The following is a 23279-nucleotide window of genomic DNA, read 5'->3' as shown; positions in this document are numbered from 1 at the left end:
AACTGAAGTAGAGCGGGCAGAGGAAGGAAAAATGAGGAGGATGCAAACTGTCCCTTCTCCCTCCTCCTCTCCATTACAATTTCTCCATGGGAGCTTGAACCAACAGTGACCCCAAGTGTAAGATTCATATCAAACACAGAGATCAAAAAGGGTGCTCTCACACACTCACGCTCTTTATCATACCAAGGAAGAACATCAATAATATGCCAGGAACACCTTTTAAAGTCCTTAAAATAGCAGCAGGGGCTGATGGGTGAAAAATTATGGAAATGTAAAAAATTATGGAAATTTAAAGCTTACCAATTCAGAGTAAGATACCTTGTGCTTGTGGAGAGAGGCTGCTGAGTGCCCAGACATGTTTTAAGATGTGCAGTCATAAATCTGTTTATGGAAACCTCATTTGTTAATGGAAGCTTCAGGTGCTGCGTCGTGAATAGCATAATAAAAATCAGTCAGAGCTGCTGCTAATTTTGTACATGATATTAATGAAAGAGGCTTCCTAAAGAATGAGTTTCCCCTTCAGTATCTCCAGGATTGGAAAACTAAAATCATTCTAAAACGTAAAATTAACCTGAGGAATGAAACTGGATAATTTATGTATTAAGTTCTTATTATATACTTTACTCTGCAAAGTGCCGCCAGTACGCACACACCTGTCTCAGGCAGTTCTGTGAAATGAGCAGGTAATGTCTGTCTAGCACTCATTGCATGTCAGACACTGTACTTACCTCACGCCTAACACAACCACCCCACAAGGCAGGTATAAGGTCTCCAACTTTACAAATGAGAAGCTGAGGCTCCGAGAAGTTAAGTAACTGGCACAGGGTTACAGACTAGAAAGTTGTCGCCTCCCATAATCCCACGGCCCTTTTAGAAGCTCTTCCCTGTGAAGTAACGCCGCTCCCCATCGAAACGCATCCACCAGACATTCCGCGCTGCCCATGGTCACACAGCTCGTACCCCACGTGGTCGCACCACTGTCTGCCCCTCTGTGCAGTCGGCTCTGCTCACGGATGACCAGTCCGATGCCGGGCAGTGCATTTTAAGAGCTGCATGACAGAGATCTTCCCAGGGGAGTCAACATGAAAACCCAGCCACGAAGAAAGTTCCCACCTCTGCCTGGAGCTCGCAGGTAAGCTTGCGGTACAGCGCCCTGGAGGTGGGCAGATACAGATCTGAATCCCGGCTTACCACTTGTTAGCTGTCTGACCTTAGGCAAATTATTTAACCTTCCTGCCCTCAGTTTTCTCACCTATAAGGTAAAATGATTTACTCTTTTAAGACAACTGTTAGAAGAATTAAATGAAATAATGTACATAAAGCATCTAATCCAGAAAAGGTTCTTGATTAACAGTAACTATGATTATTAACAATTGCAATCAAGTATATTCAAACCCCACTCCCCTTCAGAAGGCCAAAACCATTATCTGCAGGAATATGTTCTTGTATGTTCTAGCACTTCTTTTTTCCTTTTATGGACCTATTTTTAGAAGATGGAGAATTTTTAAACATACCATAAACTGACTATAAATCCCTGATATCATACCAATTGTGTCTGTGATAGAGTATTAAAATACCAACACAAAGAGCCCTGTGTCCCTGAGAGATTCCCTCAAGAGACACTGAACTTTATCAAGAGACACTTGATTAATTTCAATACAGGAAGTTTTCCATTTCCTCCCTGACTACTGAAACATACATAATTAAAAATGCTTACCTTGAATGCTTACTGAACACTGAAAAGTACTGCCGGAGAACACAGAAAAAAAAGGAGCTTGCCTTTTTTGGTAAAACACATTTACAGGAATCTCTTTTAAAAATTCATCATCACAAATGGAAATTCCAAACTGGCTTCTTACTACAATGAAACTCCTATTTAAAAACAAACAACAATGTTGGGTTCCACCCCTCTGCCTCTTAAAGTATCCTATCAAAACACTGCAGACTTGATTTAAAAGTTCAGCCTGACTACTTAAAGCTGCATACCTAGACTGGGCAAGTTACTTCACCCTTTTGAGCCTCAGATGCCTCACTGGAAAAAATAAACGAAGTGGGCAGGGGATAAAACCACCTACCTTGCAAGACCTCGTGGGGATGAGAGATGATGCACAGGAAGCACCTGGCACAGAGGCCCTCATTATAATCATTATTCCAAAGCTAAGGAACACGCTACTTCTATTTTCTGATGAAACATGAAAACCATTCCATCTCCACTCAGGGGGAGCCATGACAACAAGCAAAGGGTCTTGTGACGTCCAAGTTGCTGCTGGCATTGCATCTGTGACCCCAATTGCTCCTTGGGCTTTGGGGGTCTATCTGGCATCTGAGATTGAAGATTAACTCCTTCAGGTAAGAAGGCTTATTCGGCAAGTGAGGAGGGCCTCCAAATTTCTGGTTCAATCCTGCCATAAGAAATCTCATTAGGAGTTTAGGGAAGGAGAGCTAATTGTATTACAGTGCACTGGCTAACAAGTTCCTCGAGAAAGAATAAAAGTAAATAAGCATCTGATTCAAAGCAGATCTGATAACATCTTCTCATTAGCTCCTGAGAAGGACCCCTACTGTTCCACCACGGGCACAGAGCCCTGGGATGTTCTTCTGCTTGTTTAACGCTGCATTTCACTTAGAACTTCCCTTCATTTCTGTCTGCAGAGCTGCTGGTGACCTCCTCCTACCCACGACTCAGGGGCTCTGAAGTGGCAAAGAGTCAAGCCTTTAATGACTGCCAAACTCCAAATATACTTTCTAACTCTTCTACCGTTATGAGAATTAAAACTCAACACTGAAACGAAGACTAGAGTTTGCCAGGGATATGTACCAAGAATTATATGAGGTGCTGAAGACACAAAGACGTGTAAGACCAAGCCCTGCCTCCCAAGCACCCCACACTCTCCCAGGGAAGACAAAGAGATCCAATCAGTACAGTGATGACTGTGACCCCATCAGAGACTTAGGCAGCGGCTGCTTCGGGACCAGAAAACAGGCACTCTAACCCACTTGGGGGGGAGGTAAGTGGTCAGAGGAGATACCTACAGCAGAAATCGGAAGGATAAAGTATAACAACAGACGCTACATAACCCATATTTCAATTCCGGCACAGGCCAGGGAGAAAAGAACAAACTGCGCCTAAGAGGCCAGGGTATGAATCCCCCTTCTGTCATTACTAACTGTACCATCAGAGCTTGACCCTTTATACGTCCAAGGCTCAGTGTGATACGGTAAAGAACAATGGGCTTGGAGAAGAACAAAGCCTGAACCTCCACTTGGACATTTTATAAGTATGTCACTCTGGGTGACTCAACTTTATTGTTGGAGTCTTGGTTTCTACAAGTGAAATATTAGGCTAATAGCCTCTACATTTCTGGGCCGTGCCCAGGATTGAGATTATAGACCTAACCGGGCACGGAGAAGCACCTCGAAAATGTTCCTAGACTGGGAGTTAAATCTAAACTGCCTGTCACTAAATATTTCAAAAGAATAGCTGAAAGCTAATAAGACATTCCTTAGGAAAGGAGGGGGCATCTATAAACTTAAAACTCACTCTCAGTCTAATGCAGAGAGAGCCGACGTTCCTCAAGAGCAGAGACTCTTTTTCCCTCTCCACCTTCAGGACCAGCACAAATGCCCTGCGTGGCAGGTTCTCAATAAACCTGCTACTAACGTCCAGATACCAAAACACGGTAACTGACAGTCACTGGATCCCTTTCAATCATAACACACCATAAAAAATTCAGAAATGGTTTATCTAAAAATGTGAGTCATGCATCCATTTTCTTACAAAAAACAAAACCTGATAACCCTAAGAAAAACTATGAAAAACGTAAGTAACCACATCTTTCTCTGGATGAAGCAGAGAATCTCACACTGTGGCGTGAAGGCACCACAGCTAAATATAACTCTGTAATTTTCGTTCTCATTCTTCTCTCTTACTTTAAATGCCTGACAACACGCAAGCAATCAAAAACATTTACAAAAAGGATCCCCCAAAATGAAACTCTTAAGCCATTGAGTTTTGTTGAACAAAGAGATGCACTTAAGGCAAAATAATGATCCTTCCTTTATACATGTTTACCCCTCACACATATCCTGAGTAATGTTAAGAGTCCTATTATTAGAGACATTTATGTAATACGAAAAACACTTATTTATCTCGACATGAATAGACCACCATAATCTGGAATCCTTTGCTCCACTTCCTCTTGTAACCAACCGCTAAATATAACTTGGCAGTGAACCAGCCACCAATCCATATATTATATCAGATAATTAAAAATACAGGGTTATGTAATCTTATTTAATGGTTAGTTGGCTTGGATTGAAAAACATCCAAAGCAATACCAGAGAACTGGATTAAATTATAAGCGTAAGACATTTCTGAAGATGTTTTTTAGTAAGAGGCAGCACACCCCCTACCAGCAAATATAATATTAAACATGCAATGCTACTTTCATCTCCAATTAACCTCCTTGGCAAGAAACTGCAATGTCAACTCACTCTATAGGCAGTGATGTTTGGGGGGAGGCAGAGAGGCGATTAAAAAAAGTCTATTTTATTTGATTCGGTTTAACATCAAGTAAACATTACCCATTACTATTGGCAAAGAAACAAAAGCATTCGATATTCGACGGGTGGGGGGAAGGAAAATCAGTTATCCTGAGAAAACAGAAATAAAAGTCAGGAACTAATGTCCACTACAAAACACAAGCCTGGAAAGTGTAAAAGCCAGCCTATGTTAGCAGAGAAGCACACATCTTGATGTGATCCCAGCTCAAGTTCTTACTTAAGCATTATTAGGAAAAAAGTAACTCAGCTAGGAAGTTGAAAAATGCTGAATTTTTTAAAAGAATGACCAAACCTCATTTATCAACTGTTTCATTATCATAGTGTGTTGATTACTGAAATCATATATTGGTCTCCAGAGAGCTTTAATTCAAAAATGCCCCTTGACCTGAGCACTAAAATCCTGTAGCATAAATCTACCGTGAATGTTTGTTTCTTCAAAGAAGATCACTAGACAAGCACAGAAACAAACTTTTTAACAAAATCAACAGGAAGCCGACAGGAGTCGACAGGAAACAAGCATATTAGTTATATCGATTTCTGCAGGTAAATTAGCATGTGCGAAGTGTTTCAGAGCCATCTTTTGAGGAAGGCATAAGTAGGGAGAACAAGGGCCTTATGAGACCAAACACCTGAGTTCAGATTAACCTATCTCAGTTACCTACGAGCTCCCATAGCTGAGGTCCCCAGCTCCCTCCCCTGAAAAATGGAGACATCAAAGGCTGCCTCACCAGCGTGCAAGTGTGAGAACACAAGTAGACAGCATGTGCCTGAAAGAGCCTCAGAAACTTTAGAACACTCTGCACACAAAGGTACTGTTAGCATTTGGAGGTGTTAACCATCATGTCTATCTATTACATGTCACTCCATAATAAAACAGAGGTGTGCACTGCTGACTCATCAGCACTGAACAAGTTAGTGTCCGGACCTGGATTCCAGTATCGAGATTCAGAATAACATCTGAAAAACCAGGTGCCTCCTTTAGATGCAAACAGTCAAAAATACAGGTAAAAAAGAATAAAAATGCTCTCAACAGCCACTCACAAGATGATCATCAGATTTAAAATCAATTTCCTAATAGCCAATTCAGATTTAAGACACTGTTTTAGCAATGCACTTGTAATTCTGAAGTTACGTAACAGAGCGTAATTAATATTTTAAATGACAGGGTTCTGCATTCCAGACACCAGCCTGTGATTTAAGGGGGAAACATTTTAGTCTGAAATAATCTAAATTAACAGTAATAAGAGCACCTGAGCAGTATCTCTTTCTTCCTCCACATAACTGTTCGGTGTGAGAAGCGTACTTCTTACAAGAACTACATTTTTGATGGAAAAGTAAGGTAATCCGGTTTAAGGTCTTAAAAAAAACACTAAATGGCAACACTGTCCAAGATCTGTTTCAAATAACTGGAGGCAGTTACCACAGGTACAAACTCAGAAACCAAAAGAACTTTGAATGTATGAGAATGAATGTACTGCAGCAACCTGGCACAGAAAAATAATTCTGACTTTTAAAATAAAATAACTTACTACACTTTTGTTAAACTGCTTCCTTAATTGAGTACAACGTAACTTTGATTCAGCTTCTTTATTAAGAAAAGTGCACTCATTCTACAATCCAGAATATTTCTAACGCCAGTGATCTCACACAATGTACAAAGAAAAATCTTTCAAAGAGATGACAGCCCAGCAGGCAACAAAAGATATATGTAAATCACAAAGAGCAAGGAGTACAAACCTAACTGTAGGGCTGTTCGGAAGAGCACGGCAATAAAACTTAAAATTCTCTTACTTTAATGCGTGCCCATTACTTCTTCACAAGCCCATGTTATTAAAGAAATAAAAATAAGCCTACAATTAAAATAAAATGGGGAAGCTCTGTGAACCAATCTCTGTTCAACAAATTAAATATCAAGCTGAAATTCCTGGAGACAGTGAGTCTCTCCACCACCACCCTCAGTCAACAACACGCACACCCTACTCGGAAGAACTGGTTGCAACATGCAAATACCGGAGGTCGCTGTTTTAAAATACAGATATCTATACACAAGCAGAATATGTCTGCCTCATCTTTCACTTCCAACAATAAAAGAGCCAGGGCCAGCACTAAGACCAGCAGACCCACCTAAGTCAGGAAGCACAGACTGTCAAGGCACAGTGAGTGATTCAGGCAAAAGGTAACAGATCTGACCAGATAATGTTTCTGCCATCACCCAGAGAAACAGCAGACCAGCGGCTCCCAAACCCAGCTTTCTCTGAGACACGTATTCCAGATCCAGGAGGAATAAAGGGCTGGTCCCGGGAAGGCAGGCTTAATTTACCGTCCATCCCAGAAGATTACTCAGGAAGCCTGAGGAGGAACAAGCCTGGGAACACTGTCCTGGGCCCGCACGCCTCCTGTACCCCCTGCACCCCGTGGCCTGCATTCCCCAGGGCTGCTCACACCCTGAGCTGGCCGGAGTAGTGCTAAGATGGCACAGGCATCAGAGGCTCCGCGGCCGGCGTTCCGAATCCCCAGCCAGCCCCCAAGGAGGGCGGCCCAGCCAGAGCCTCCCAAAGAGAGGACAGGCAAGCCAAGAAGCGGGCTCCGGTGTGGGCCTCTTCTCCCCTAATGGCCCTCGAGGGCCAGCCTGCAAGGCTTGGCATGAGCTGCCCACCCCCAGGGAGGGCGGTTAGAGCCTGGACCCGGGACAAAGAGGGGATGCGACAGGAGACGGATCTCTGCCACTGGGACCGCTGGCCCTGTTCCTCCAAAGTGCTTGAGGTCTGACCCCAAACCTCCTCCAAAGGTCCTCAAACTTCACCAACAATCCAAGCACCTGCTCCCTTCACCTCTTCTGCATTCGATCCCCTCAAATCCTTCCATTTCCCTCCAGCTTGCTCCAGTTCCTTCCCTCCAGACAAGCCAAACGCACTAGTTCCCCGAGTCCCCCGCCCCACTCTCTCCCTCCAATGAGATCATTCAACCCCGCCCTGACGAAGCCCCCAGATGTTCGCCGTCCCCCACTCATAAGTTTCCCTTGGGTACCTCGAGGCCCCAAAGGTTTCCTTCAAGTCCTAGCCAAACGCCTCAGCCTCCTTCCTTCCCGAGTCTCCCCAACGTGCACACACACCTCGGCGCTCCCCAGGTGTCCGGTACGCTCCCAGGTCCCTACCCGAACGCCCCCAGGTTGCGACCTGGGTCCCCTCCAGTCGCCCCAAGGGCGACGGCCAGCCAGCCCCACGCTCCCGCCTTGCCCGCCGGTCCCAACCCTCCCGGTCCCCGGCCCCCTGGCCCGCCGCTCCCGGGTCTCCAACGGCCGCGGGCCGGCGCGCGCCCCTACCTTGGTTCACCAGCCGCAGGGCGTGCGTGAAGGAGGGGTCCAGGGAGTCCTTCTCCGCCATCAGCTCCGGCAGGTACTTCTCCTCCATGCTCGCCGGCCGCCAGGGCCCGGGACGCGGACTCGAGGCGGGCGAGCAGCGCCGGCCACGCAACCCCCGACCCCGCCCGCGCCCTAGCGGCGCGGAACCCGGGCCGGACGCCGCGGCCGGGGCGCGGCGGAGCCAAGCCGGGCGGTCGGCCTGGCGGCGGCGGCGGCGGCGCCGGCGGCGACGGCGGCGCCGCGAGGCGGGAAGCGGCCGCGCAGCTCCGGTCCCCAGGGGGTGGCCGCCGACTGCCCCGCGCTGGCGGCCACTGCCTCCCGGACGCGGTCCCCGAGCTCCCGCCACGGGCCGGCGCGGTCAGGCGGGCCCTCCTGCCGGGCCGGCGGCACACTCTGCGAGCCTGAGGCAGTCCCGGGCGAACCCCGCCAGCCGGCGCCAGCGCCAGCGCCGAGCTCAGCCGCCACCCGCACGCCGCGCGCCGCCCAGCGTTCTCCGAGCTGCCCCGCCGAGCGCCCCGCCCCGCCTTCCGCGGCCCCGCCCGCCGCGCCTGCGCGTTGCGCCCGCGCCCCGCCGCCCGCCGCGGCGCGCCGCCAGCGGGGGCCGCTCCCGGCGGCGCGGACGGGCCGGGGAGGGGCGTCCCGGCGCCTCCCGCTCGCCCCGCGCTCTCCCACGGCCCGCGGGACGCGCGGGGAGCCCCACGGCTCGGCTACCGCGTGGCCAGACGCAAAGACCGGGAAACTGAGGCCCAGAGAGGTGAAGCGGCTCGCCCAAGGTCACCCAGCGAGGGATTCCGGGAGGAGGGCTGCGCGCTCGGCCCCCGGGTCGGGTCAGGGGCCGGGCGGGGAGAGAGGACGCCGAGCAGCGCCCGCGCTCGGCGCAGCGGGCTCTGGGGAAAGGCAAAGGGGCGAGCCGCCCTGCTCTTTAAGCTCCCTAACTTATCTCGCGTTGCTGTCCCCTCCTATGTGCTAGGAAATAACGTGGGCACGCCGTCCTCCCTCGGCGCCTCCCGCGCTCAGCGCCGACCCCCGAGACCCTCGGTACCGAGGTCGATTACATAAAAGCGCGTGCCCTTCAGGTCGGCCTTGTCATCCCAATTTGCCGCCGGGTTGTCATTCTCTTCGCGCAGAAACCTACTGTGCCCGGATGCGGAGGAGGGAGCTGCGCCCCAGGCCCGTCCCCTGGACACACGTGGGTACTGATGTTCTCCGTCCATACACGCCCCGACCCCCATCCCCGATAAATCCTCCATCAGGCCGTTTTCAGATTTCCCATGTAGAGTCAGTGTCCCCCAGCAGGCCAAAGACTCCGCATCTGTCCTGCCTTTGCCTCACCAAATCCCCACTTCAAGTCCTGACCTCAATGTCACTGTCCCTGGACAGCCTTCCCGGACTTCCCCAGCAAAGCTGGTTACTGTTCTGTGTCCCACCAGCGCTGATCAAGCCTCGCTCACAGAGAGCTGTAACTCTGTTTCCATCAGACCACGAGCATCTCAGGGACAGGGCTAGAGTTTTGTTTTATGGGGAAAGTTCCCAGCGCTTAGTGCACTAGGACAGATGGAGAGGCACCAGAAATATCTGATGAAGGAATAAGCCATGGGCATGCCACTCCTCCGGGAGTGACACTCCTCCGGGAGTGAATCTTCCTCCCAGCCCCCCAGGCAACCTCCTGTACTCCTGATATAAACAGAGGCAGCTCTACACCCAAAGATGCTGGGAGTGGAAATCAAGGACCTCTAAGCTGCCCCTAAGTCCCAGCCGGATTTCCCTCATTCTTAAGCTCCACCCCTAGACAGGCCTGGCTTCAGGTGCGGTGCCATTTCAGAGTCCCCGGTAAGAATCTTCTTCACGTCTTTCTTTGGGCTAAACTTGCAAGAGCCAGTCAGGTGCGACAGTTAAATGTGTGGCCTCTGGGCCCAGACAGCCTGCATTTAGAATCATGGCTTAGCTGCTCACTAGCTGTGTTATCTTGGGCAAGTTACTTCACCTCTTGATTTCCTCATCTGTAAAGTGGAAATGATAATAGAACCTATTTTCTAAGAGAATTGTGAGGATTAAGCGTATCAACTCTCAGTGAAATCCCCAGTCTCCAGCACATAGAAAGTGCTTCGTCGTTCTTCGTTGAGTTTTTCCCCTATGCATGGCTGCTCTCTGGGTTTTCTGAACCAGCTTTAGCTCCTGGGGGCACTTGCATCGCCCCAGCAGACTGAATGAAGGACCTGGGACCACACATCTCTGTTTCGGACCAGGAGCCCAGAGTGTAGCTGGGCAGACACTCTGCAGTCCCAGATCTTCCAGGACCCACTGTGCACCCTCAGTCAAATAACCTGTCTGAGCTTCGGAGCCCACCTCTCCAAAACCCAACTTACGCCGGCAGTCCTGGAGGGCAGTTGGAAGGGTCTGAGGAGAAATGTTTTCTCCTTTAACACTAGAGTGGAATGCACAGACCTTTGGCTTCCATGCCTTACAACACAGGATTTACATTCTAGGGTGTGATTCCCTGGCAGCCACTTTTCGAGGGAGGAAGGAAGAAGGAGAGAGTCTGGGATCCGTAAAGGGGACCAGATGCTCAGCTGCTCCCCTCACCACTTTGTCTAAGACCCTCCTTTCCATTCCAGCCTTCTGCCCCAGTGACAGTCCAGCCCTGGAGTAGTTGCTGTTTTTATTAAGCATTTACTATGTGCTAGGTGGGAGGCCAGGGGCTTTGTACCCACTACTTTCAGTTCTCTCAACACCCTGTAGGGAAGATACTGTTTATCAGCACTTACAAATGAGGAAACCGAGGCTTAGAGCAGTTTAATACCTTGCTTAAGTGCCACCACTGTCAGCAAGGGATGCCAGGCCCATGGGACTCCAAAGCCTCCTCTGCCTGCCCTCCCTGTCCTGCCCTCCCAGGTAGCAGTCTGGGACACCCCACCCCTCCCACATCCAAATAGTTGGCAGACATGTCTCGCCAGCAGCTGGGGAGGAGGGCTGTACACTGGGAAGCTGACAGCAAAGCACTGAATCTTCTGCTTCGGCCCCTCCTTCTCACAGAACCTTCCAAGAGGGCAGGTGCCCAGCACCGCAAGTATCCACGTGGGGCTCTCCAGGGAGAAGGGAGACAAATGTCTTTGTGACATGCTCATGAAATGATCCCCAGCCACCAACCTGGCCAAGCTGTTGGCTGTGGGGCACCTCCACGCCTTACTGACCAGACTCTGCTGGTCTTCCTGAGATGGCCATCCTGCAGGCACTAACCCTCTGATCCCTTTGAAGATGAGAAAATCAGGTCTTGGGAAAGGTCGTGGATTTTCTTCAAGCAACTATAGGTAATGCTCCAAGTCAGGTCTAATGACTGCCGGGCCAGACAGAGATCTCTCCAGGCGCACACCAGGACTCGCTGGGCACAGGCTTGGTGCACGCACCACTCTGGGTACAAAGGACTAGCCGTGCACAAAACAGGCTTCTCCAAAGCCGCTTCAAGCCAGAGGCACTGGGCCACTTACTCCATCTGCATGGTTTGTGTCTGCCCTGGACCGTAGGCCCAAAGCTGCAGTAAGAAACTCCAGCTGCCCTTTCTCCTCACATCCACAAGTCAGGAGACAACCTCTCGGCGTCAGAGACAGAGGGGCACTTCCCAAATCAACCTCGCCAGGTGACACTAGGCCATCTCAGGCACTGCACTGCTCCCACAGCAAGTCCCTCCATCTCCAGCCAGCCACCACATGGCAGCGTGTGCCAGAGTCCCCGCCTGTCACCCTCTCCACCACCACGCCCACCTCTGGAGAAAGATGGCCAACACTTCCCCGGCCTCTGTGACACTAACAGCAGTGGGTCAGACACAGCCAAAGAAACTCCATGTCATCAGAGGATAACAAACATGAAGAGAGTCTGTGAGGTCACTGTCACGTTTGTACTGAATTGCTGCTCACACTACAAGCTTCCTATTCCTTTTGTTTAAAAAAGGTGAATCCTATCCCAGTTACCACGAGACCCGGCAGGGCCATGGGTGATGGTGTCCAAATCTGACTGGCCTGAGGGATCTCGATTTGGCCCCCGGTTCTCCTGCTTACTCGCTGTGTGACCTTGAGCCAACTACTTGATGTCTCTGAGCACAGGGAGAGGAAATACCAACCTCCCAGGATTCTGTGAGGTTTCAACTGAAGCATTAAGCTTGTCATATGCACTGATGGCATTTAAAGCGTTTTGGGCCTCACTCCTCTGCGCTCCGCCAGCATTTAAGCAGTCAAGGGCTCCTGTTCACACTTAACACATCAGTTTCTGCGCACCTGTGGACCGCTCTTGCCACCACGCTGTCCTCGGAGCCTGCTCACCTCCACAGCCCCAGCGCCCAGCCGGGCGGTCAGTTCACAGCCAGTACTCAACACTCGTTCAAGTCCACTTCTCCTGAAATGCAGTCCCCCAACAGCACCGCTTCCCAGCGACCAGAGATAAATGAGTTTGTCGTGTAAGACAAGCACCAGAACATGGCACAGCCTTACCTAGAAATCAGTCATTCATGTGTCAGGGAGAAAGGCGCCACAAATGTTCACTGTGATCCCGGTTCCAGTCAGCTACAGCAGGAAATGCTTTTTCAAACCTTGAGAATGACTGAAAAGGCTTAGCACACGTGCAGTAGGGCACAGAGAAACTCTTCAAAGTTGGGAGCCTTTGCAAAGTTCAAAGTCCATCCATAAATCGGGAACGCCTTCACCGAGGACTGGCTAGTCTGTTGGTGGCTCTCTCCTACTTTATTCAACCAACTTTCCATAACCTCCTGCATTCAAGATATAGAAATACACCTAGAAGGAACCACAGAGGTCTGCTAGCTCACAAGTCACCAGTTTTTAGAGATGAAGAAACAGTTGCTCAGAACATTTAAGTGACCCAAAAGTATTCAGTGGAGAATTGGACACACAGACACACACACACACACACACACACCCTCCAGCCATGTCTAAGGATGAATGGGATCAAACCTTTCAGCCCAGTCACTCACATACCTGAAGAGTCCTATCCTGTCTCTGTGTCCATGTTCCCTACAAGCCTGTTTCCTTCTCTTGCTAGTTGGTGGATGGAAAATCCAGTTCCTCTAGCGGCTAGAGTCCAGCCACTTTCTTCTTTCTCCAGGAAGGGAGCCATCCTGGTACTTTCTTGCAGGAGCTAATAAAACCACAGATATTGCGCAGGCCCCCCCTAGTGGCTAAGTGTGAAAGCACATGCCCCCCAAAGTTAGTGTTGAACCAGATTGACAACCCCCGTGTTGAACCTGGTCTCCACCAAAAGGGAACCTCACATAGGATTTTAATTCGTTTCCAGCAAAGGGGACAGAGAAGTATGATCTTAGGTGAAAGAGAGTGAAAAAGATAGGAGGTAAAGAAAAAGGGGAAAGGAGAGGGGAAAAGGGAGAAAAAGAAGATGAAGAGAACAAAAAGAAAAAAGAGAAAGCAGAAGACACATAGAATAGGAGACAGAGCAAGAGAATAAGGAAGGCTTAAAGGAGGGACGTTTCTCTGTGCTCAGCCTTTCTCTATTTCGAAGATAAACACTCAAGAAAATAGTAATGGAAAATAAGAATTGACATGCCTAGGGTCAGTTGGCTGCCCTGTGGCACTGTCAGGCGGGGACAGAGGAGCCAGGGAGAAGAAGGGACCAGGGACAATGTAGTTGACCCCATCACAGCCTGACTTGGCAATCTTTTCAAAATCCAAATCTTTCTCTGTCTCTATTTTTGAGCTTCTAAAAGGTGTGCTAATAGCAGCTGTTCTCTTCCTGTTTTATTGAGATCTGATGAGAACAATAAAGATTTGCAGAGAAAACCCCAAAAAGTGCTCTGAAAAATTCCCAGATATAACCATCACAGGAATGTGTTTTATTGTTTTCCTCTATGCAACAGCAGCCCTCTATCCTCTACTTCCTGGACCAAAAGTGTGATATGTGATGCTGGACTGCCAAAGCACTTGCTATATTTCAACAATGCATCAAGTTATCACGACCTCTGGTACTTTATAAGATGCCATGATTTGAAAGGCGCTGTTGAAATGTAAAACATTACTGCCACAGTAGTAAAAAGATCTATGTCCATCTCCTAACCCACTCTTTCTTCTCAGTATGCATAGAGATACACGCAAAACAATTCCGTCCACATTAGCAGAATACTTTGCAATAAAACTGCACATGTCTGAGTTCGGCAAAATGATCACAAAACAAAATATTTTTGGAAGTGTCAAGGTACCTTTAGTGTCCAAACAGCTACCAAGGGGGTGATGACATTTTTAGAGTCCACTGCAAAAGTAAACACATCTTGGTCTCATATAAAAATGCCAGCTTGTGTTTGTGTTTTTCTGTAGCTAAAAAATGGAGAGACAATCTTATCAAAAAATGGCTGTGGAAGAAAAACGGACATAAAGTTGAAGTTGTATACTCATGTACATGGAATTACATGAGAAAACATCTCTTCTCAAAACAAATGTGGACTTTTGTCAGTATCCCATCTGCGGACTTCCTAAGTGTCTCTGGATATTTTTCTTTGGGTTCTGTGTAACATGGCACTAGCCTTCCCACAAATCTCATCCCTCACTGCTACCCTGTCTGGGTTTATACCGGGGTGATATGGAACACCTCCAAATCTCTTATTTGCTCTTGATAGGGGAGGGGAGTAGGGTGCCAGGTGTACTCAGGCAATCTTGGTGGACTTGATCCAGCCTCAGATGGCAGCTGGTATGTGGGGAAGTTCCAGCTTCCTCTGTCAGATCTTATCCTGGTAATCAATTTTCTCCCGGTCTTCCTAGCCACACTCACTGGTAACAGGTCTGCCAACCTGCAGCAACTTAGATGTACAAACCACAGTGATCCATGCCCAGGTCGACCTGGCAAGTTACCCTTGAGCAGGTAATGGCTGGAGCCACCAGCTGAGCGACCAAACAGAGGCTTGGGCCTGCCCTTAGTCAGCTGGGTGCTCTGGGCAAAGCTGCCTCTTCCAGCCTCTCTTTCCCCACTTGTAAAATGAAGGGAATACCTCTCGTCACAAAGAGTTCCTTTAGGATCTCCTTGAGATAAATGTACGTAAAGCGCTTAGCAGAGAGCTGGCACTCAGTGGGCACAGAATGGATGGAATAGCCATAGAGCAGAAATATAACATGAGCCACAGGCATAACTGTAAATTTCCTAGCAGCCACATTAGCAAAGTGAAAAGAGACAGGTGGAATTTATTTTAATAAGATGGTTTAACCATACATATCCAGAATACTATTTCAACATGTAATCAATAATTTTTAAAATATTAATGAGATATTTCACATTAAAAATTTTTATACTTTGAAAATGTGTGTATTTGCACCTACGGCACATCTCAATCCAGAAGCAGAATTCTCAGCAGTTAAAGTAAAACGTGGTCCTACATTTTAATGAAGAGTTGTGTTTAATGGAAAAACATTTAACACTGCTTGCATTTTTAAATTCAAATTCAATTAATTAAAATTAAATAACACTAACACTGGTTCTTCATAATGCTAGCCTTAATTCATGTGCTTGTTGGCCACATGTGACTAGTAGCTATGGTATCAGGCAGTGCAGATCAGAGGAAGGGATTCAGGGGCATGGAATAGAAAACGCAGCTGTCAACTGCTTAACCAAAGAGATGTGTCCTGGTCTCACCCCACGTGAAGGCTAAAATAGGCTGCCCGGGGCTGGTGCAATGGCTACAAAATGTCATCAGTGAGCCAGGCTCCTTCAGTCTTTCTGCTCCACCCACCTTAGGATGGCAGGATGGGTTATCCCCATGACACCCTGGGCATCTGACCTCACTCCAGGCAGGGAAAAGGGGGGGAACAAAGGGGCTAAAGGGAAAATGACCATCACCTGTCGAGTCTGCTCAGCTGTTAAGGAGTTTTCTTGGAAGCCCCAACTAATGGCTTTTGCTTAAGTGTCATTAACCAGAACTGTATCACACACGGACACCCTTATCTGCACAGGGCAGAGCTGGTAAACATAGTGTTTTACCTGGGCACATTGGCACCTCCAACAAAAGTGGAGTTCCTCAGTACGGAATGGGGGACAATGGATATTTGGTAGGCATTTGACAGCCTCTACCCGAAGTGGCACCTGCAATTATTATTACTCATGCCACCAGACTCCAAGGGGCACTCACAAAGAATCCTTAAAGAAAATAATAGAGTTGTGTATTTTTTTTTTTTTTGGCTGAATAAAGAAAACAGAAATACCCTTACTGCATCACATCTTAGAATGCAGCTGGGTAAGGTCCAGGGAATCAGGATAGACAGAGCAGGGAAGGCAGGAGGACTGGCCGCTTCCCTGGGTGGGCAGAACGAGGGGTGGCGTGGGCAGAAAACAACTCCTTTGTGCAGGTGAGGCAGATGCTACAGCTCAAGAGAGTGTTGGAAGGAAATGTGCCTTAAGCAACCGGGAGGGTCACTTTATGGAAAGCAAGTGTAGTTCCTGTTGAGGGTCCTTCTCACGGACACTAAAGGTGCTTCTGTGGGCTCAGCTGCAGCTTGGAGGGCTTTCTTGGGAAGCTGAATTCCTATCCCCCGGACTCCGCACCACACCCCTGCTCATCGCTGAGCAGGAAAAGATACACTACCAACCTCAATGTCACCAACGTGATGACCTTGTTTGTTCTTGGAGAGTTACTTAAAATCTAAGCCTCGCTTTCATCCTAAGCCTCCCTTTCATCCTAAAATGGGGGCAGTAATAGGACCACTTAATAGTCCAGTTGTGAGGATGAAATGAGCTAATGCATTCCAAATGCTTAGCTCAGCCCTTACCACATAGAAAGTGCTCAATAAATGATTATTCTGAGTTTTCTCTTATCATGCTAGAGTGAGTTTTGTGTTTCCTTTTGTCCACCCTATCATGTTGTATATTGGTTAGAAGCCTGGCAAGAAACAAACAGTGCTCTCAGAAGGAGTCATAAAGAGAGCTTCATAAAGGGGCTCTTTACAAGGTATGTGCAGGGCAAAGGGAAGCTAAGAAGGAGGCGTTAAGCAGTCTGGGTAACCTTGCCAATCTACGCCTGGGGAGGCAAGAGAGAGGACAGGTCCCAGACCTGCAAGAGCTGTAGAAGTAGGAGAAGACTTGCAGTAGGAGCAACAGCTGCAGACAGAGAGCACAACCCCTGCCAGACGGTGATGTGACCCGGAAGGAGCCAGGGAACCTCACACCTTGACCTCAGTCTTCTACCCACTCATGTCCTGCAGGTGCCCCTCACCGACTGAGTCCAAACTGAAGCCAGAGACTGGGGAAGCCCAACTGATGCATCCCCTAGATACCAGCCTCCCAGGGCAGAGAGCTGCGTTGAAAGGGGTGGAGAATGGATCCAGAGGCGCAGAAGGAGAAGGACCCAGTTACTCTGCAATGTGCTACAGTAAAAGGTCTCACGTTAACTATCTGGAACTGACTTGCTGGATTTGCGCTCCGGTTAATTCTCTTTTCTGTTTGGGGTGTTTGGTATCCACGTTCAGGTTATGTGAACACATGGTTTCTGTTGAGAGTCCAGAGGCAGAGAGGCATCATGGTGTTAAAGGTCTAGAGCCCCTTACCCAGAATTTTACACCATGCCTCTCCCACTCACTAGCCAGTGACCTAGTGCAAGCTAACAGGCCACTCTGAACCAAGCTCTCTAATCCATATCACGGGAGGAAAAACAGCTGTCTCGCTGGCTAGTTACGAACATGAGATGAAACGACACAAGATTCCTACGCCTTTACTACTCTGTGGAAGCACGGTGGGCTGAGAGTGCCGGTTCTGGAAATGGAATGACTGGATTCAGATCCCAGCTCTGCTATTTAAAACTCTGTGCCCTTGGACTAGTTACTTAACCTTTTAGCATCTCAGATTTCTCATCCACACTGCAGAGGAAAATTGTCCCCACTGTATAAGGTTGTTGTGAGAATTAAATGAGCTATTACATGAAAAGTGATTAGAACAACATGTGACTCTTACCATCAACACTCTGTTATAAGTAAAGCACTGAGATGCAGTTGTGCGCTTAATACATACTGAGCTCCCTTCCGCAGCCTTCCTGCATGATCAGCACCGAGAGCATGGACAGCGCCCTCCCTGGACTCCTCCAAAGGGAGGGTGGGAATTTCCTCCTTTACCCTGTTAGGCTAGATACAACAGAGCATCTGACCAGGAACAAAATATATGACAGGTTTCATGAGGGGTGGCTCCCTGTTCTTCAGGAAAAGGAAAATGAATACAGAAGCCACTGCTCCCTGCTTCTGCCCAAGAAATATCCAAGCCTAGTTCAAGTACAGGGCTGTTTAGTATAGTGGTTAAGACCATAATATAAAGAGCCAGCTCCTCTCTAGCTGTGTGACTTTGAATTAGTTACTTGATATCTCTGTGCCTGAGTTTCCTCACTTGTAGAAAGGGGATTACAATAGTGCCTACCTCTTCGGATTGTTATGAAGGTGAAATTAGTTAATATTTGTAAGTGCTTAGAACAGAGCCAGGTACATAGTATGTGCTTTATAAAGGCTTCTTGAATAAATAGAATAATCTCAGTTCTGTAAACAAATTTTGACCAATTGATTTCCTTTGTGATCAGTACTGATCTGAGACACTGTTCTCCCTTGGGAGCTAAGAGCAAATCAAAACTGTGTTTGTTCAGGGGAAAAGATAGAAAATGCTTAAGTCAGCAAAATCAAGAGGTCCATTCATTGATACAAGTCACTGACATCACTCTTTGGCATTCGACAGCCTGAGAATGCTTTGATTTTTCATCTTGTGAACAAAACAAAGCTCTGCCAATACTTCCTGATCACCAACAACAGATTTAGCAGACAGGAAATGAAATTCTCACTCCTTCCCTTACTACCTTGTGTGTATGACTTGGTCAAGTTATTTCATCTTTCTTTGAGCCTCCATTTTCTCATCTGTAAAATGGGGATGTTAATTCCTATCGAATATTCCTTCAGTTACACAATAGTTACTCAGTCAATGGAAGAGTTTTCCTTCTACCTTTCTTTTTTAACAGTTGATTTTTTAAAAATTAATTTATTTTTTGGCTACACTGGGTCTTCGTTGCTGCATGCGAACTTTCTCTAGTTGCGGCGAGCGGGGGCTGCTCTTCGTTGCCGTGCGCAGGCTGCTCATTGCCACGGCTTCTCTTGTTGCAGAGCACCAGCTCTAGGTGCGCCGGCTTCAGTAGTTATGGCGTGCGGGCTCAGCAGTTGTGGCTCGTGGGCTCTAGAGCGCAGGCTCAGTAGTTGTGGCGAATGGGCTTAGTTGCTCCGTGGCGTGTGGGATCTTCCGGGACCAGGGCTCGAACCCGTGTCCCCTGCATTGGCAGGCGGATTCTTAACCACTGCGTCACCAGGGAAGTCCCCCTTCTACCTTTTGTATCTCTAAGTCTATAAACGATGAGAAAGTCTGAGAGAGAACTAGTTTGGGAGACTGAATTTCACAGATGGTACCAGCTAATTAAGTGTTAACAAATTTGAAACCAAGTGTACAGCAGGGTTTGTCTTTTTTTTTAACTAAGCAATGCACAATGATACTTCTTGCCTGTGCTAATCTGAAGAAGGCTCTGGCTCTGTTGTTCTACTTTGAATGAAAGAAGGGCTGATGCCTCAGAGGCATAGTAGGAAGAACATAGACTTTGGAACCCAGCTTTTCAACTCCCTGATGTGTCGTAGCCTGTATGTAGCAAGTGACTTAAATTTTCTTCTTTTTTCCTTCTTTTTATCATTAAAGAGTCTTTTAATTTCTGAAGAGTCAAGACCGCTGACAACTTTTCTAAGTCTCAGTTTCCTTGACTGTAAATACCTACCTTACAGAAATACTGAGATTGATTAACTAATATTATGCACACACACACGCACACACTCTTACACACCACTCCCCAGACTATAGCACCTAAACCAGTGCCTGGACTCAGTGTGGTCAGAGACAAAGCAGCTATTTCTGAGCAGAGAGGAAATGCCTCCTCACCACTTAATAACTCATCTATGTTCTTTTTCCTTAGTATTCATCTCTTTATTGACTCCGTGTTTGCTGACTGTATATTATGTGTCTGCTTCAGGCTTTGGAACAGGGTCTCTGCCCTCATAAAGCACAGAGTTTAGTGGAGGAGACGGACATGCTACTTATCTGCTCTATGACCTTGAGTAAGTTACTTAACCTCCCCGTATCCCAGTTCCATTATCTGTACAATGAAAATATTAATGTCGCCTTTACAGCACTGTTATGGAATAAGGTAAAATAGCATATGTCAATTGCTTAGTGCTGGCTTCATAAAACTAATGTGAGAGATAATGAGATAATATAAGAAAAGTGCTTAGAATCGTATCAGGATAATATTTCTTCCATAAATGATGGATTCATCTTATTATTGCGTGAACAGAGGAACACAGAATTGCAGACTGTGATCAGCTCCCTGAAGGGAGAAGAGCCGGCACCGTGACAAAGAATGACGCAGGGGACTTACGTAGGAGGAGTGGCCGGGGAAGGCCCCTCTGAAGAGGTAACTGCTAGGACGTAAGGAATCAGCCTTGAGGGTCAGCAGAGGCAGAACCAGTGCGGGCCTCCTAGATGCCCAGATGTGGTTCAAGCGCCTTCTCTGTGGCTCTCCAGCCCTGTGTCCTCAGGAGAGCCTCGTCGCTTCCCTGAGGCTCAGTCTTCTCATCTGCAAAATGAAAATTACAACGTCAATAATAAAGAGAATGAAGGTAATAGGAATGAAGAAGATAAAGTCAGCGTGGTAGATTTTAAAGAAGAACTCACGTCAGTCACCACGCTGAGAGCTTACGCATCAGAGGCAATTTAGTAAACGCCGGATTGCATCTGCTGCCTGGTGCTAGGCATGCTCCAAAATTTAAAGTTGCCTCCTTGGGGTCATTCACACAACCGGTCAGCCAGGCTTCAAAGCCCAGCAAACCCCGGGTCCTTCCCACCTCACCACTCGGTCACATCCAGAACAATCACAGTAGCTACCACATGAGTGGAGCACCTGCCCTAACCCGGGCCTTTTTTGTGAACGCTCTCTTTACCCCTCACGGTGTCTCGGTAGAGGGGATTCTATTCTCTGCCCTCATTTTACAGGGCAGAGGGGCCCTGAGGATGGGCGGCGTGTCCAGCAGTATGTCGCCCAGGCGTCCGCAGCCTGTTTTCCAAGCCCCTGCCCCCCTGACAGACCTCCTTCTGGAAGGGTGTTCTCCCGTGTCCTTAGGCTCCCTCCACCTATCAAGATATCCTACTCCCGATTAGTTCGCCTCTTTCCTTCCTTCCTCCCTTTTCATTCTTGTTCTCCTCCATCTCCTTTTGTGCATTGCACGGGTCTGGGGATTTGCTACGTTGGCAAGTCTGGATATGATGTTGGATAAGAGGCGAGGGGGAACGAGGAGAGAAAAATGATTCCCATGATTCTGGCATGTGTGAATTGCTCTATTCTTCACAGCCAGAAGTAATGTCTGAATAATCTCGGAATTAAAACAGTACTTTTCCAGAGGAGGCCGTATTTTCTGGAATAAGAATCAGGATGCATTTCAGAGCAGGAAGGTTAGGAGATGGCCAAAATGTTGGGATTCTTCGGATTGAGGTGGGGGAGCAGTTGAAATTAGTTTTTGTGGAGTAGCTACCAAAGGGTGTTATCACTCCTATTTCACAGAGACAGAAATTGAGGCCAAAAGTCATTTAGCTTTTAAGCTGCTGGAGGTGTTGAACTAAATGGTGAAGCCCTCCTCCTGAGAATTATTCTCTCTGTGTGTTCACATCTTGTCCTGCGAGGTCCATTGTAAGCCTTCCGTGGTCCACAGAACTGATGATGTGAGCCTCGGTCTACATATGGCCATGACTTCTCATCCCATTTCAGAGCCCATCCCAGGCTCTGACCTCCCCCATCAAAGCATTCATCTTGTCTATTTACTTGTCCCTATCCCCTTGGACCGTGAGCCCATGACAGATTGTCTGTCTCATGTTTGTGCTCCGGGATCCGGGACAGCCACGTCCTCCTGCCCTTGTTCTATATTCTAAAGAATCACTTCTCCTGTTTCCCAGTCCTCCTCCCTCCGCTGGCTCCTCGCTTTCATCCTCGAGAAGTCCTCTGGATAGCACGCCCTTTCTGGGGAGGTGTCCCTCCCCTGGGCTCCCAGAGTGAGGGGCTTCCACATTGTAGAGCGACCTCCTCCAAACACTCATCCTTCTCCCACCTGGGCCGTGTTTTCCTGCTCCGTACACGTGAGCTGGATAAACAGACAAATGACCCATTACTGTTGTAGCCATGCGTCTGGGGCAAGTCTTTCCAATGTAATCGGTTAAAAAACACTTTTTAATGTGTGCTACTTAAGCGATCTGCATACATTTCATATCCAACAGATTTGTACTAGGCTGATTTGTTCTGTGATGTGGCAGCTTCAAATACAAAAGGAAAAGATACTGCTTATGGATAACCAGTTTCAGCATTTAGAAAAAAAAATTCCTCTAGGTATTATCTAGAAAATTCCTCTAGGTATTATCTAGAAAATTTTCAAGGAGGTGGAGGTGGGGAGGGCTTCAAATACAGAGCATTTTTCCCTGTACTTATGAGAAGCATCAAGTTTCTGTGTTTTTAGCAGCTAAGAGTGTAAAAAAGAGTGTTAAATTACTTAATAGTTTGTTACATATCAGGTCTAGAAAGCCAATTATGTAAAAAAAAGTCCACATGTATTTTAATAACATTGGATTCTATGTGAGCCAAAACAGCTTGCTTTTCTTTTTCCTTTAACAGCTATTCAGGAAATTCAGGTTATAGTCTCTACCTCCATAATGATTAGAACATTTTTCAATTGTCCATTCGCTTATCCATTCAGTACATCAATGGGTACCATATGCTGAGCACTGGGGAGCACCAGGGAGATGGCTGCTTCCTCATCGAGTTATAGTCTCTGCTCGTCCCCTGAGGAAGACATGTATTAAATAAGCTCACACATCGATATGGAAATTACAAATGGTGATAAGTGCCCTGAATGAAGAACAGCAGGTGACCCACTTAAACCAGGTGGTTAGGGAAGTGACAGGCTAGAAGGAGAGCACTTTGTCCCGTCCTCGTTTTACAGTTGGGGAGATAGAGACCCAAGGGTTTAAGACTGTTGTACAAGGCAAGGGACAGAGATGAGGGAAAACTCAGGCCTCCTCTTTCCAAAGCTGAGCTTTCTCCACTAGTCATGGTCCTCCCTTACCTAACTGATTCATCTTCACAAACACAGCATAAGGCTTGGTTATTTCTAAGATCTGTCCACCTCTAGCGGTCAGTGATCTTATTCAATTAAATCCACTCAGATAGACACCCTTTGACTATTTCCCTTTTTTTCTGATCCTATTATGAACCACTGACAATAAAACAATCATAGTAATTCCATTATGGGATTATGTT

At 47.5% G+C, this 23279-nt stretch overlaps 1 protein-coding gene across 5 annotated transcripts in view; it reads right to left on the bottom strand.

The window, feature by feature from the left end:
* Nucleotides 1–22802, bottom strand: part of KHDRBS3 (KH RNA binding domain containing, signal transduction associated 3) — a 179220-nt gene extending 156418 nt beyond the window's left edge. Inside the window, exons 1-2 of one of the 5 annotated variants that reach the window (XM_030875884.2) lie at nt 22666–22802; nt 20358–20555 (exon numbers count right to left, since the gene is read on the bottom strand). Coding sequence is in view for 2 of the 5 variants with exons in the window: in XM_030875879.3 (XP_030731739.1) it covers nt 7886–7973 (88 nt within the window). In the remaining 3 variants the exon portion in view is untranslated. Of the gene's footprint in view, nt 1–6883; nt 7030–7885; nt 8093–9280; nt 9300–20357; nt 20556–22665 lie in introns of those variants that run through there. The other 4 variants (XR_004043493.3, XM_060286944.1, XM_030875879.3 and 1 more) reach the window with 4 other exon arrangements.
* Between the last annotated feature and the right edge of the window lie 477 nt (nt 22803–23279).

The sequence above is a fragment of the Globicephala melas genome, chromosome 17 (assembly GCF_963455315.2).
Source record: "Globicephala melas chromosome 17, mGloMel1.2, whole genome shotgun sequence".
In the NCBI taxonomy this organism is placed as follows: Eukaryota; Metazoa; Chordata; class Mammalia; order Artiodactyla; family Delphinidae; genus Globicephala; species Globicephala melas.
This window is presented reverse-complemented; position numbering and strand designations above follow the sequence as displayed.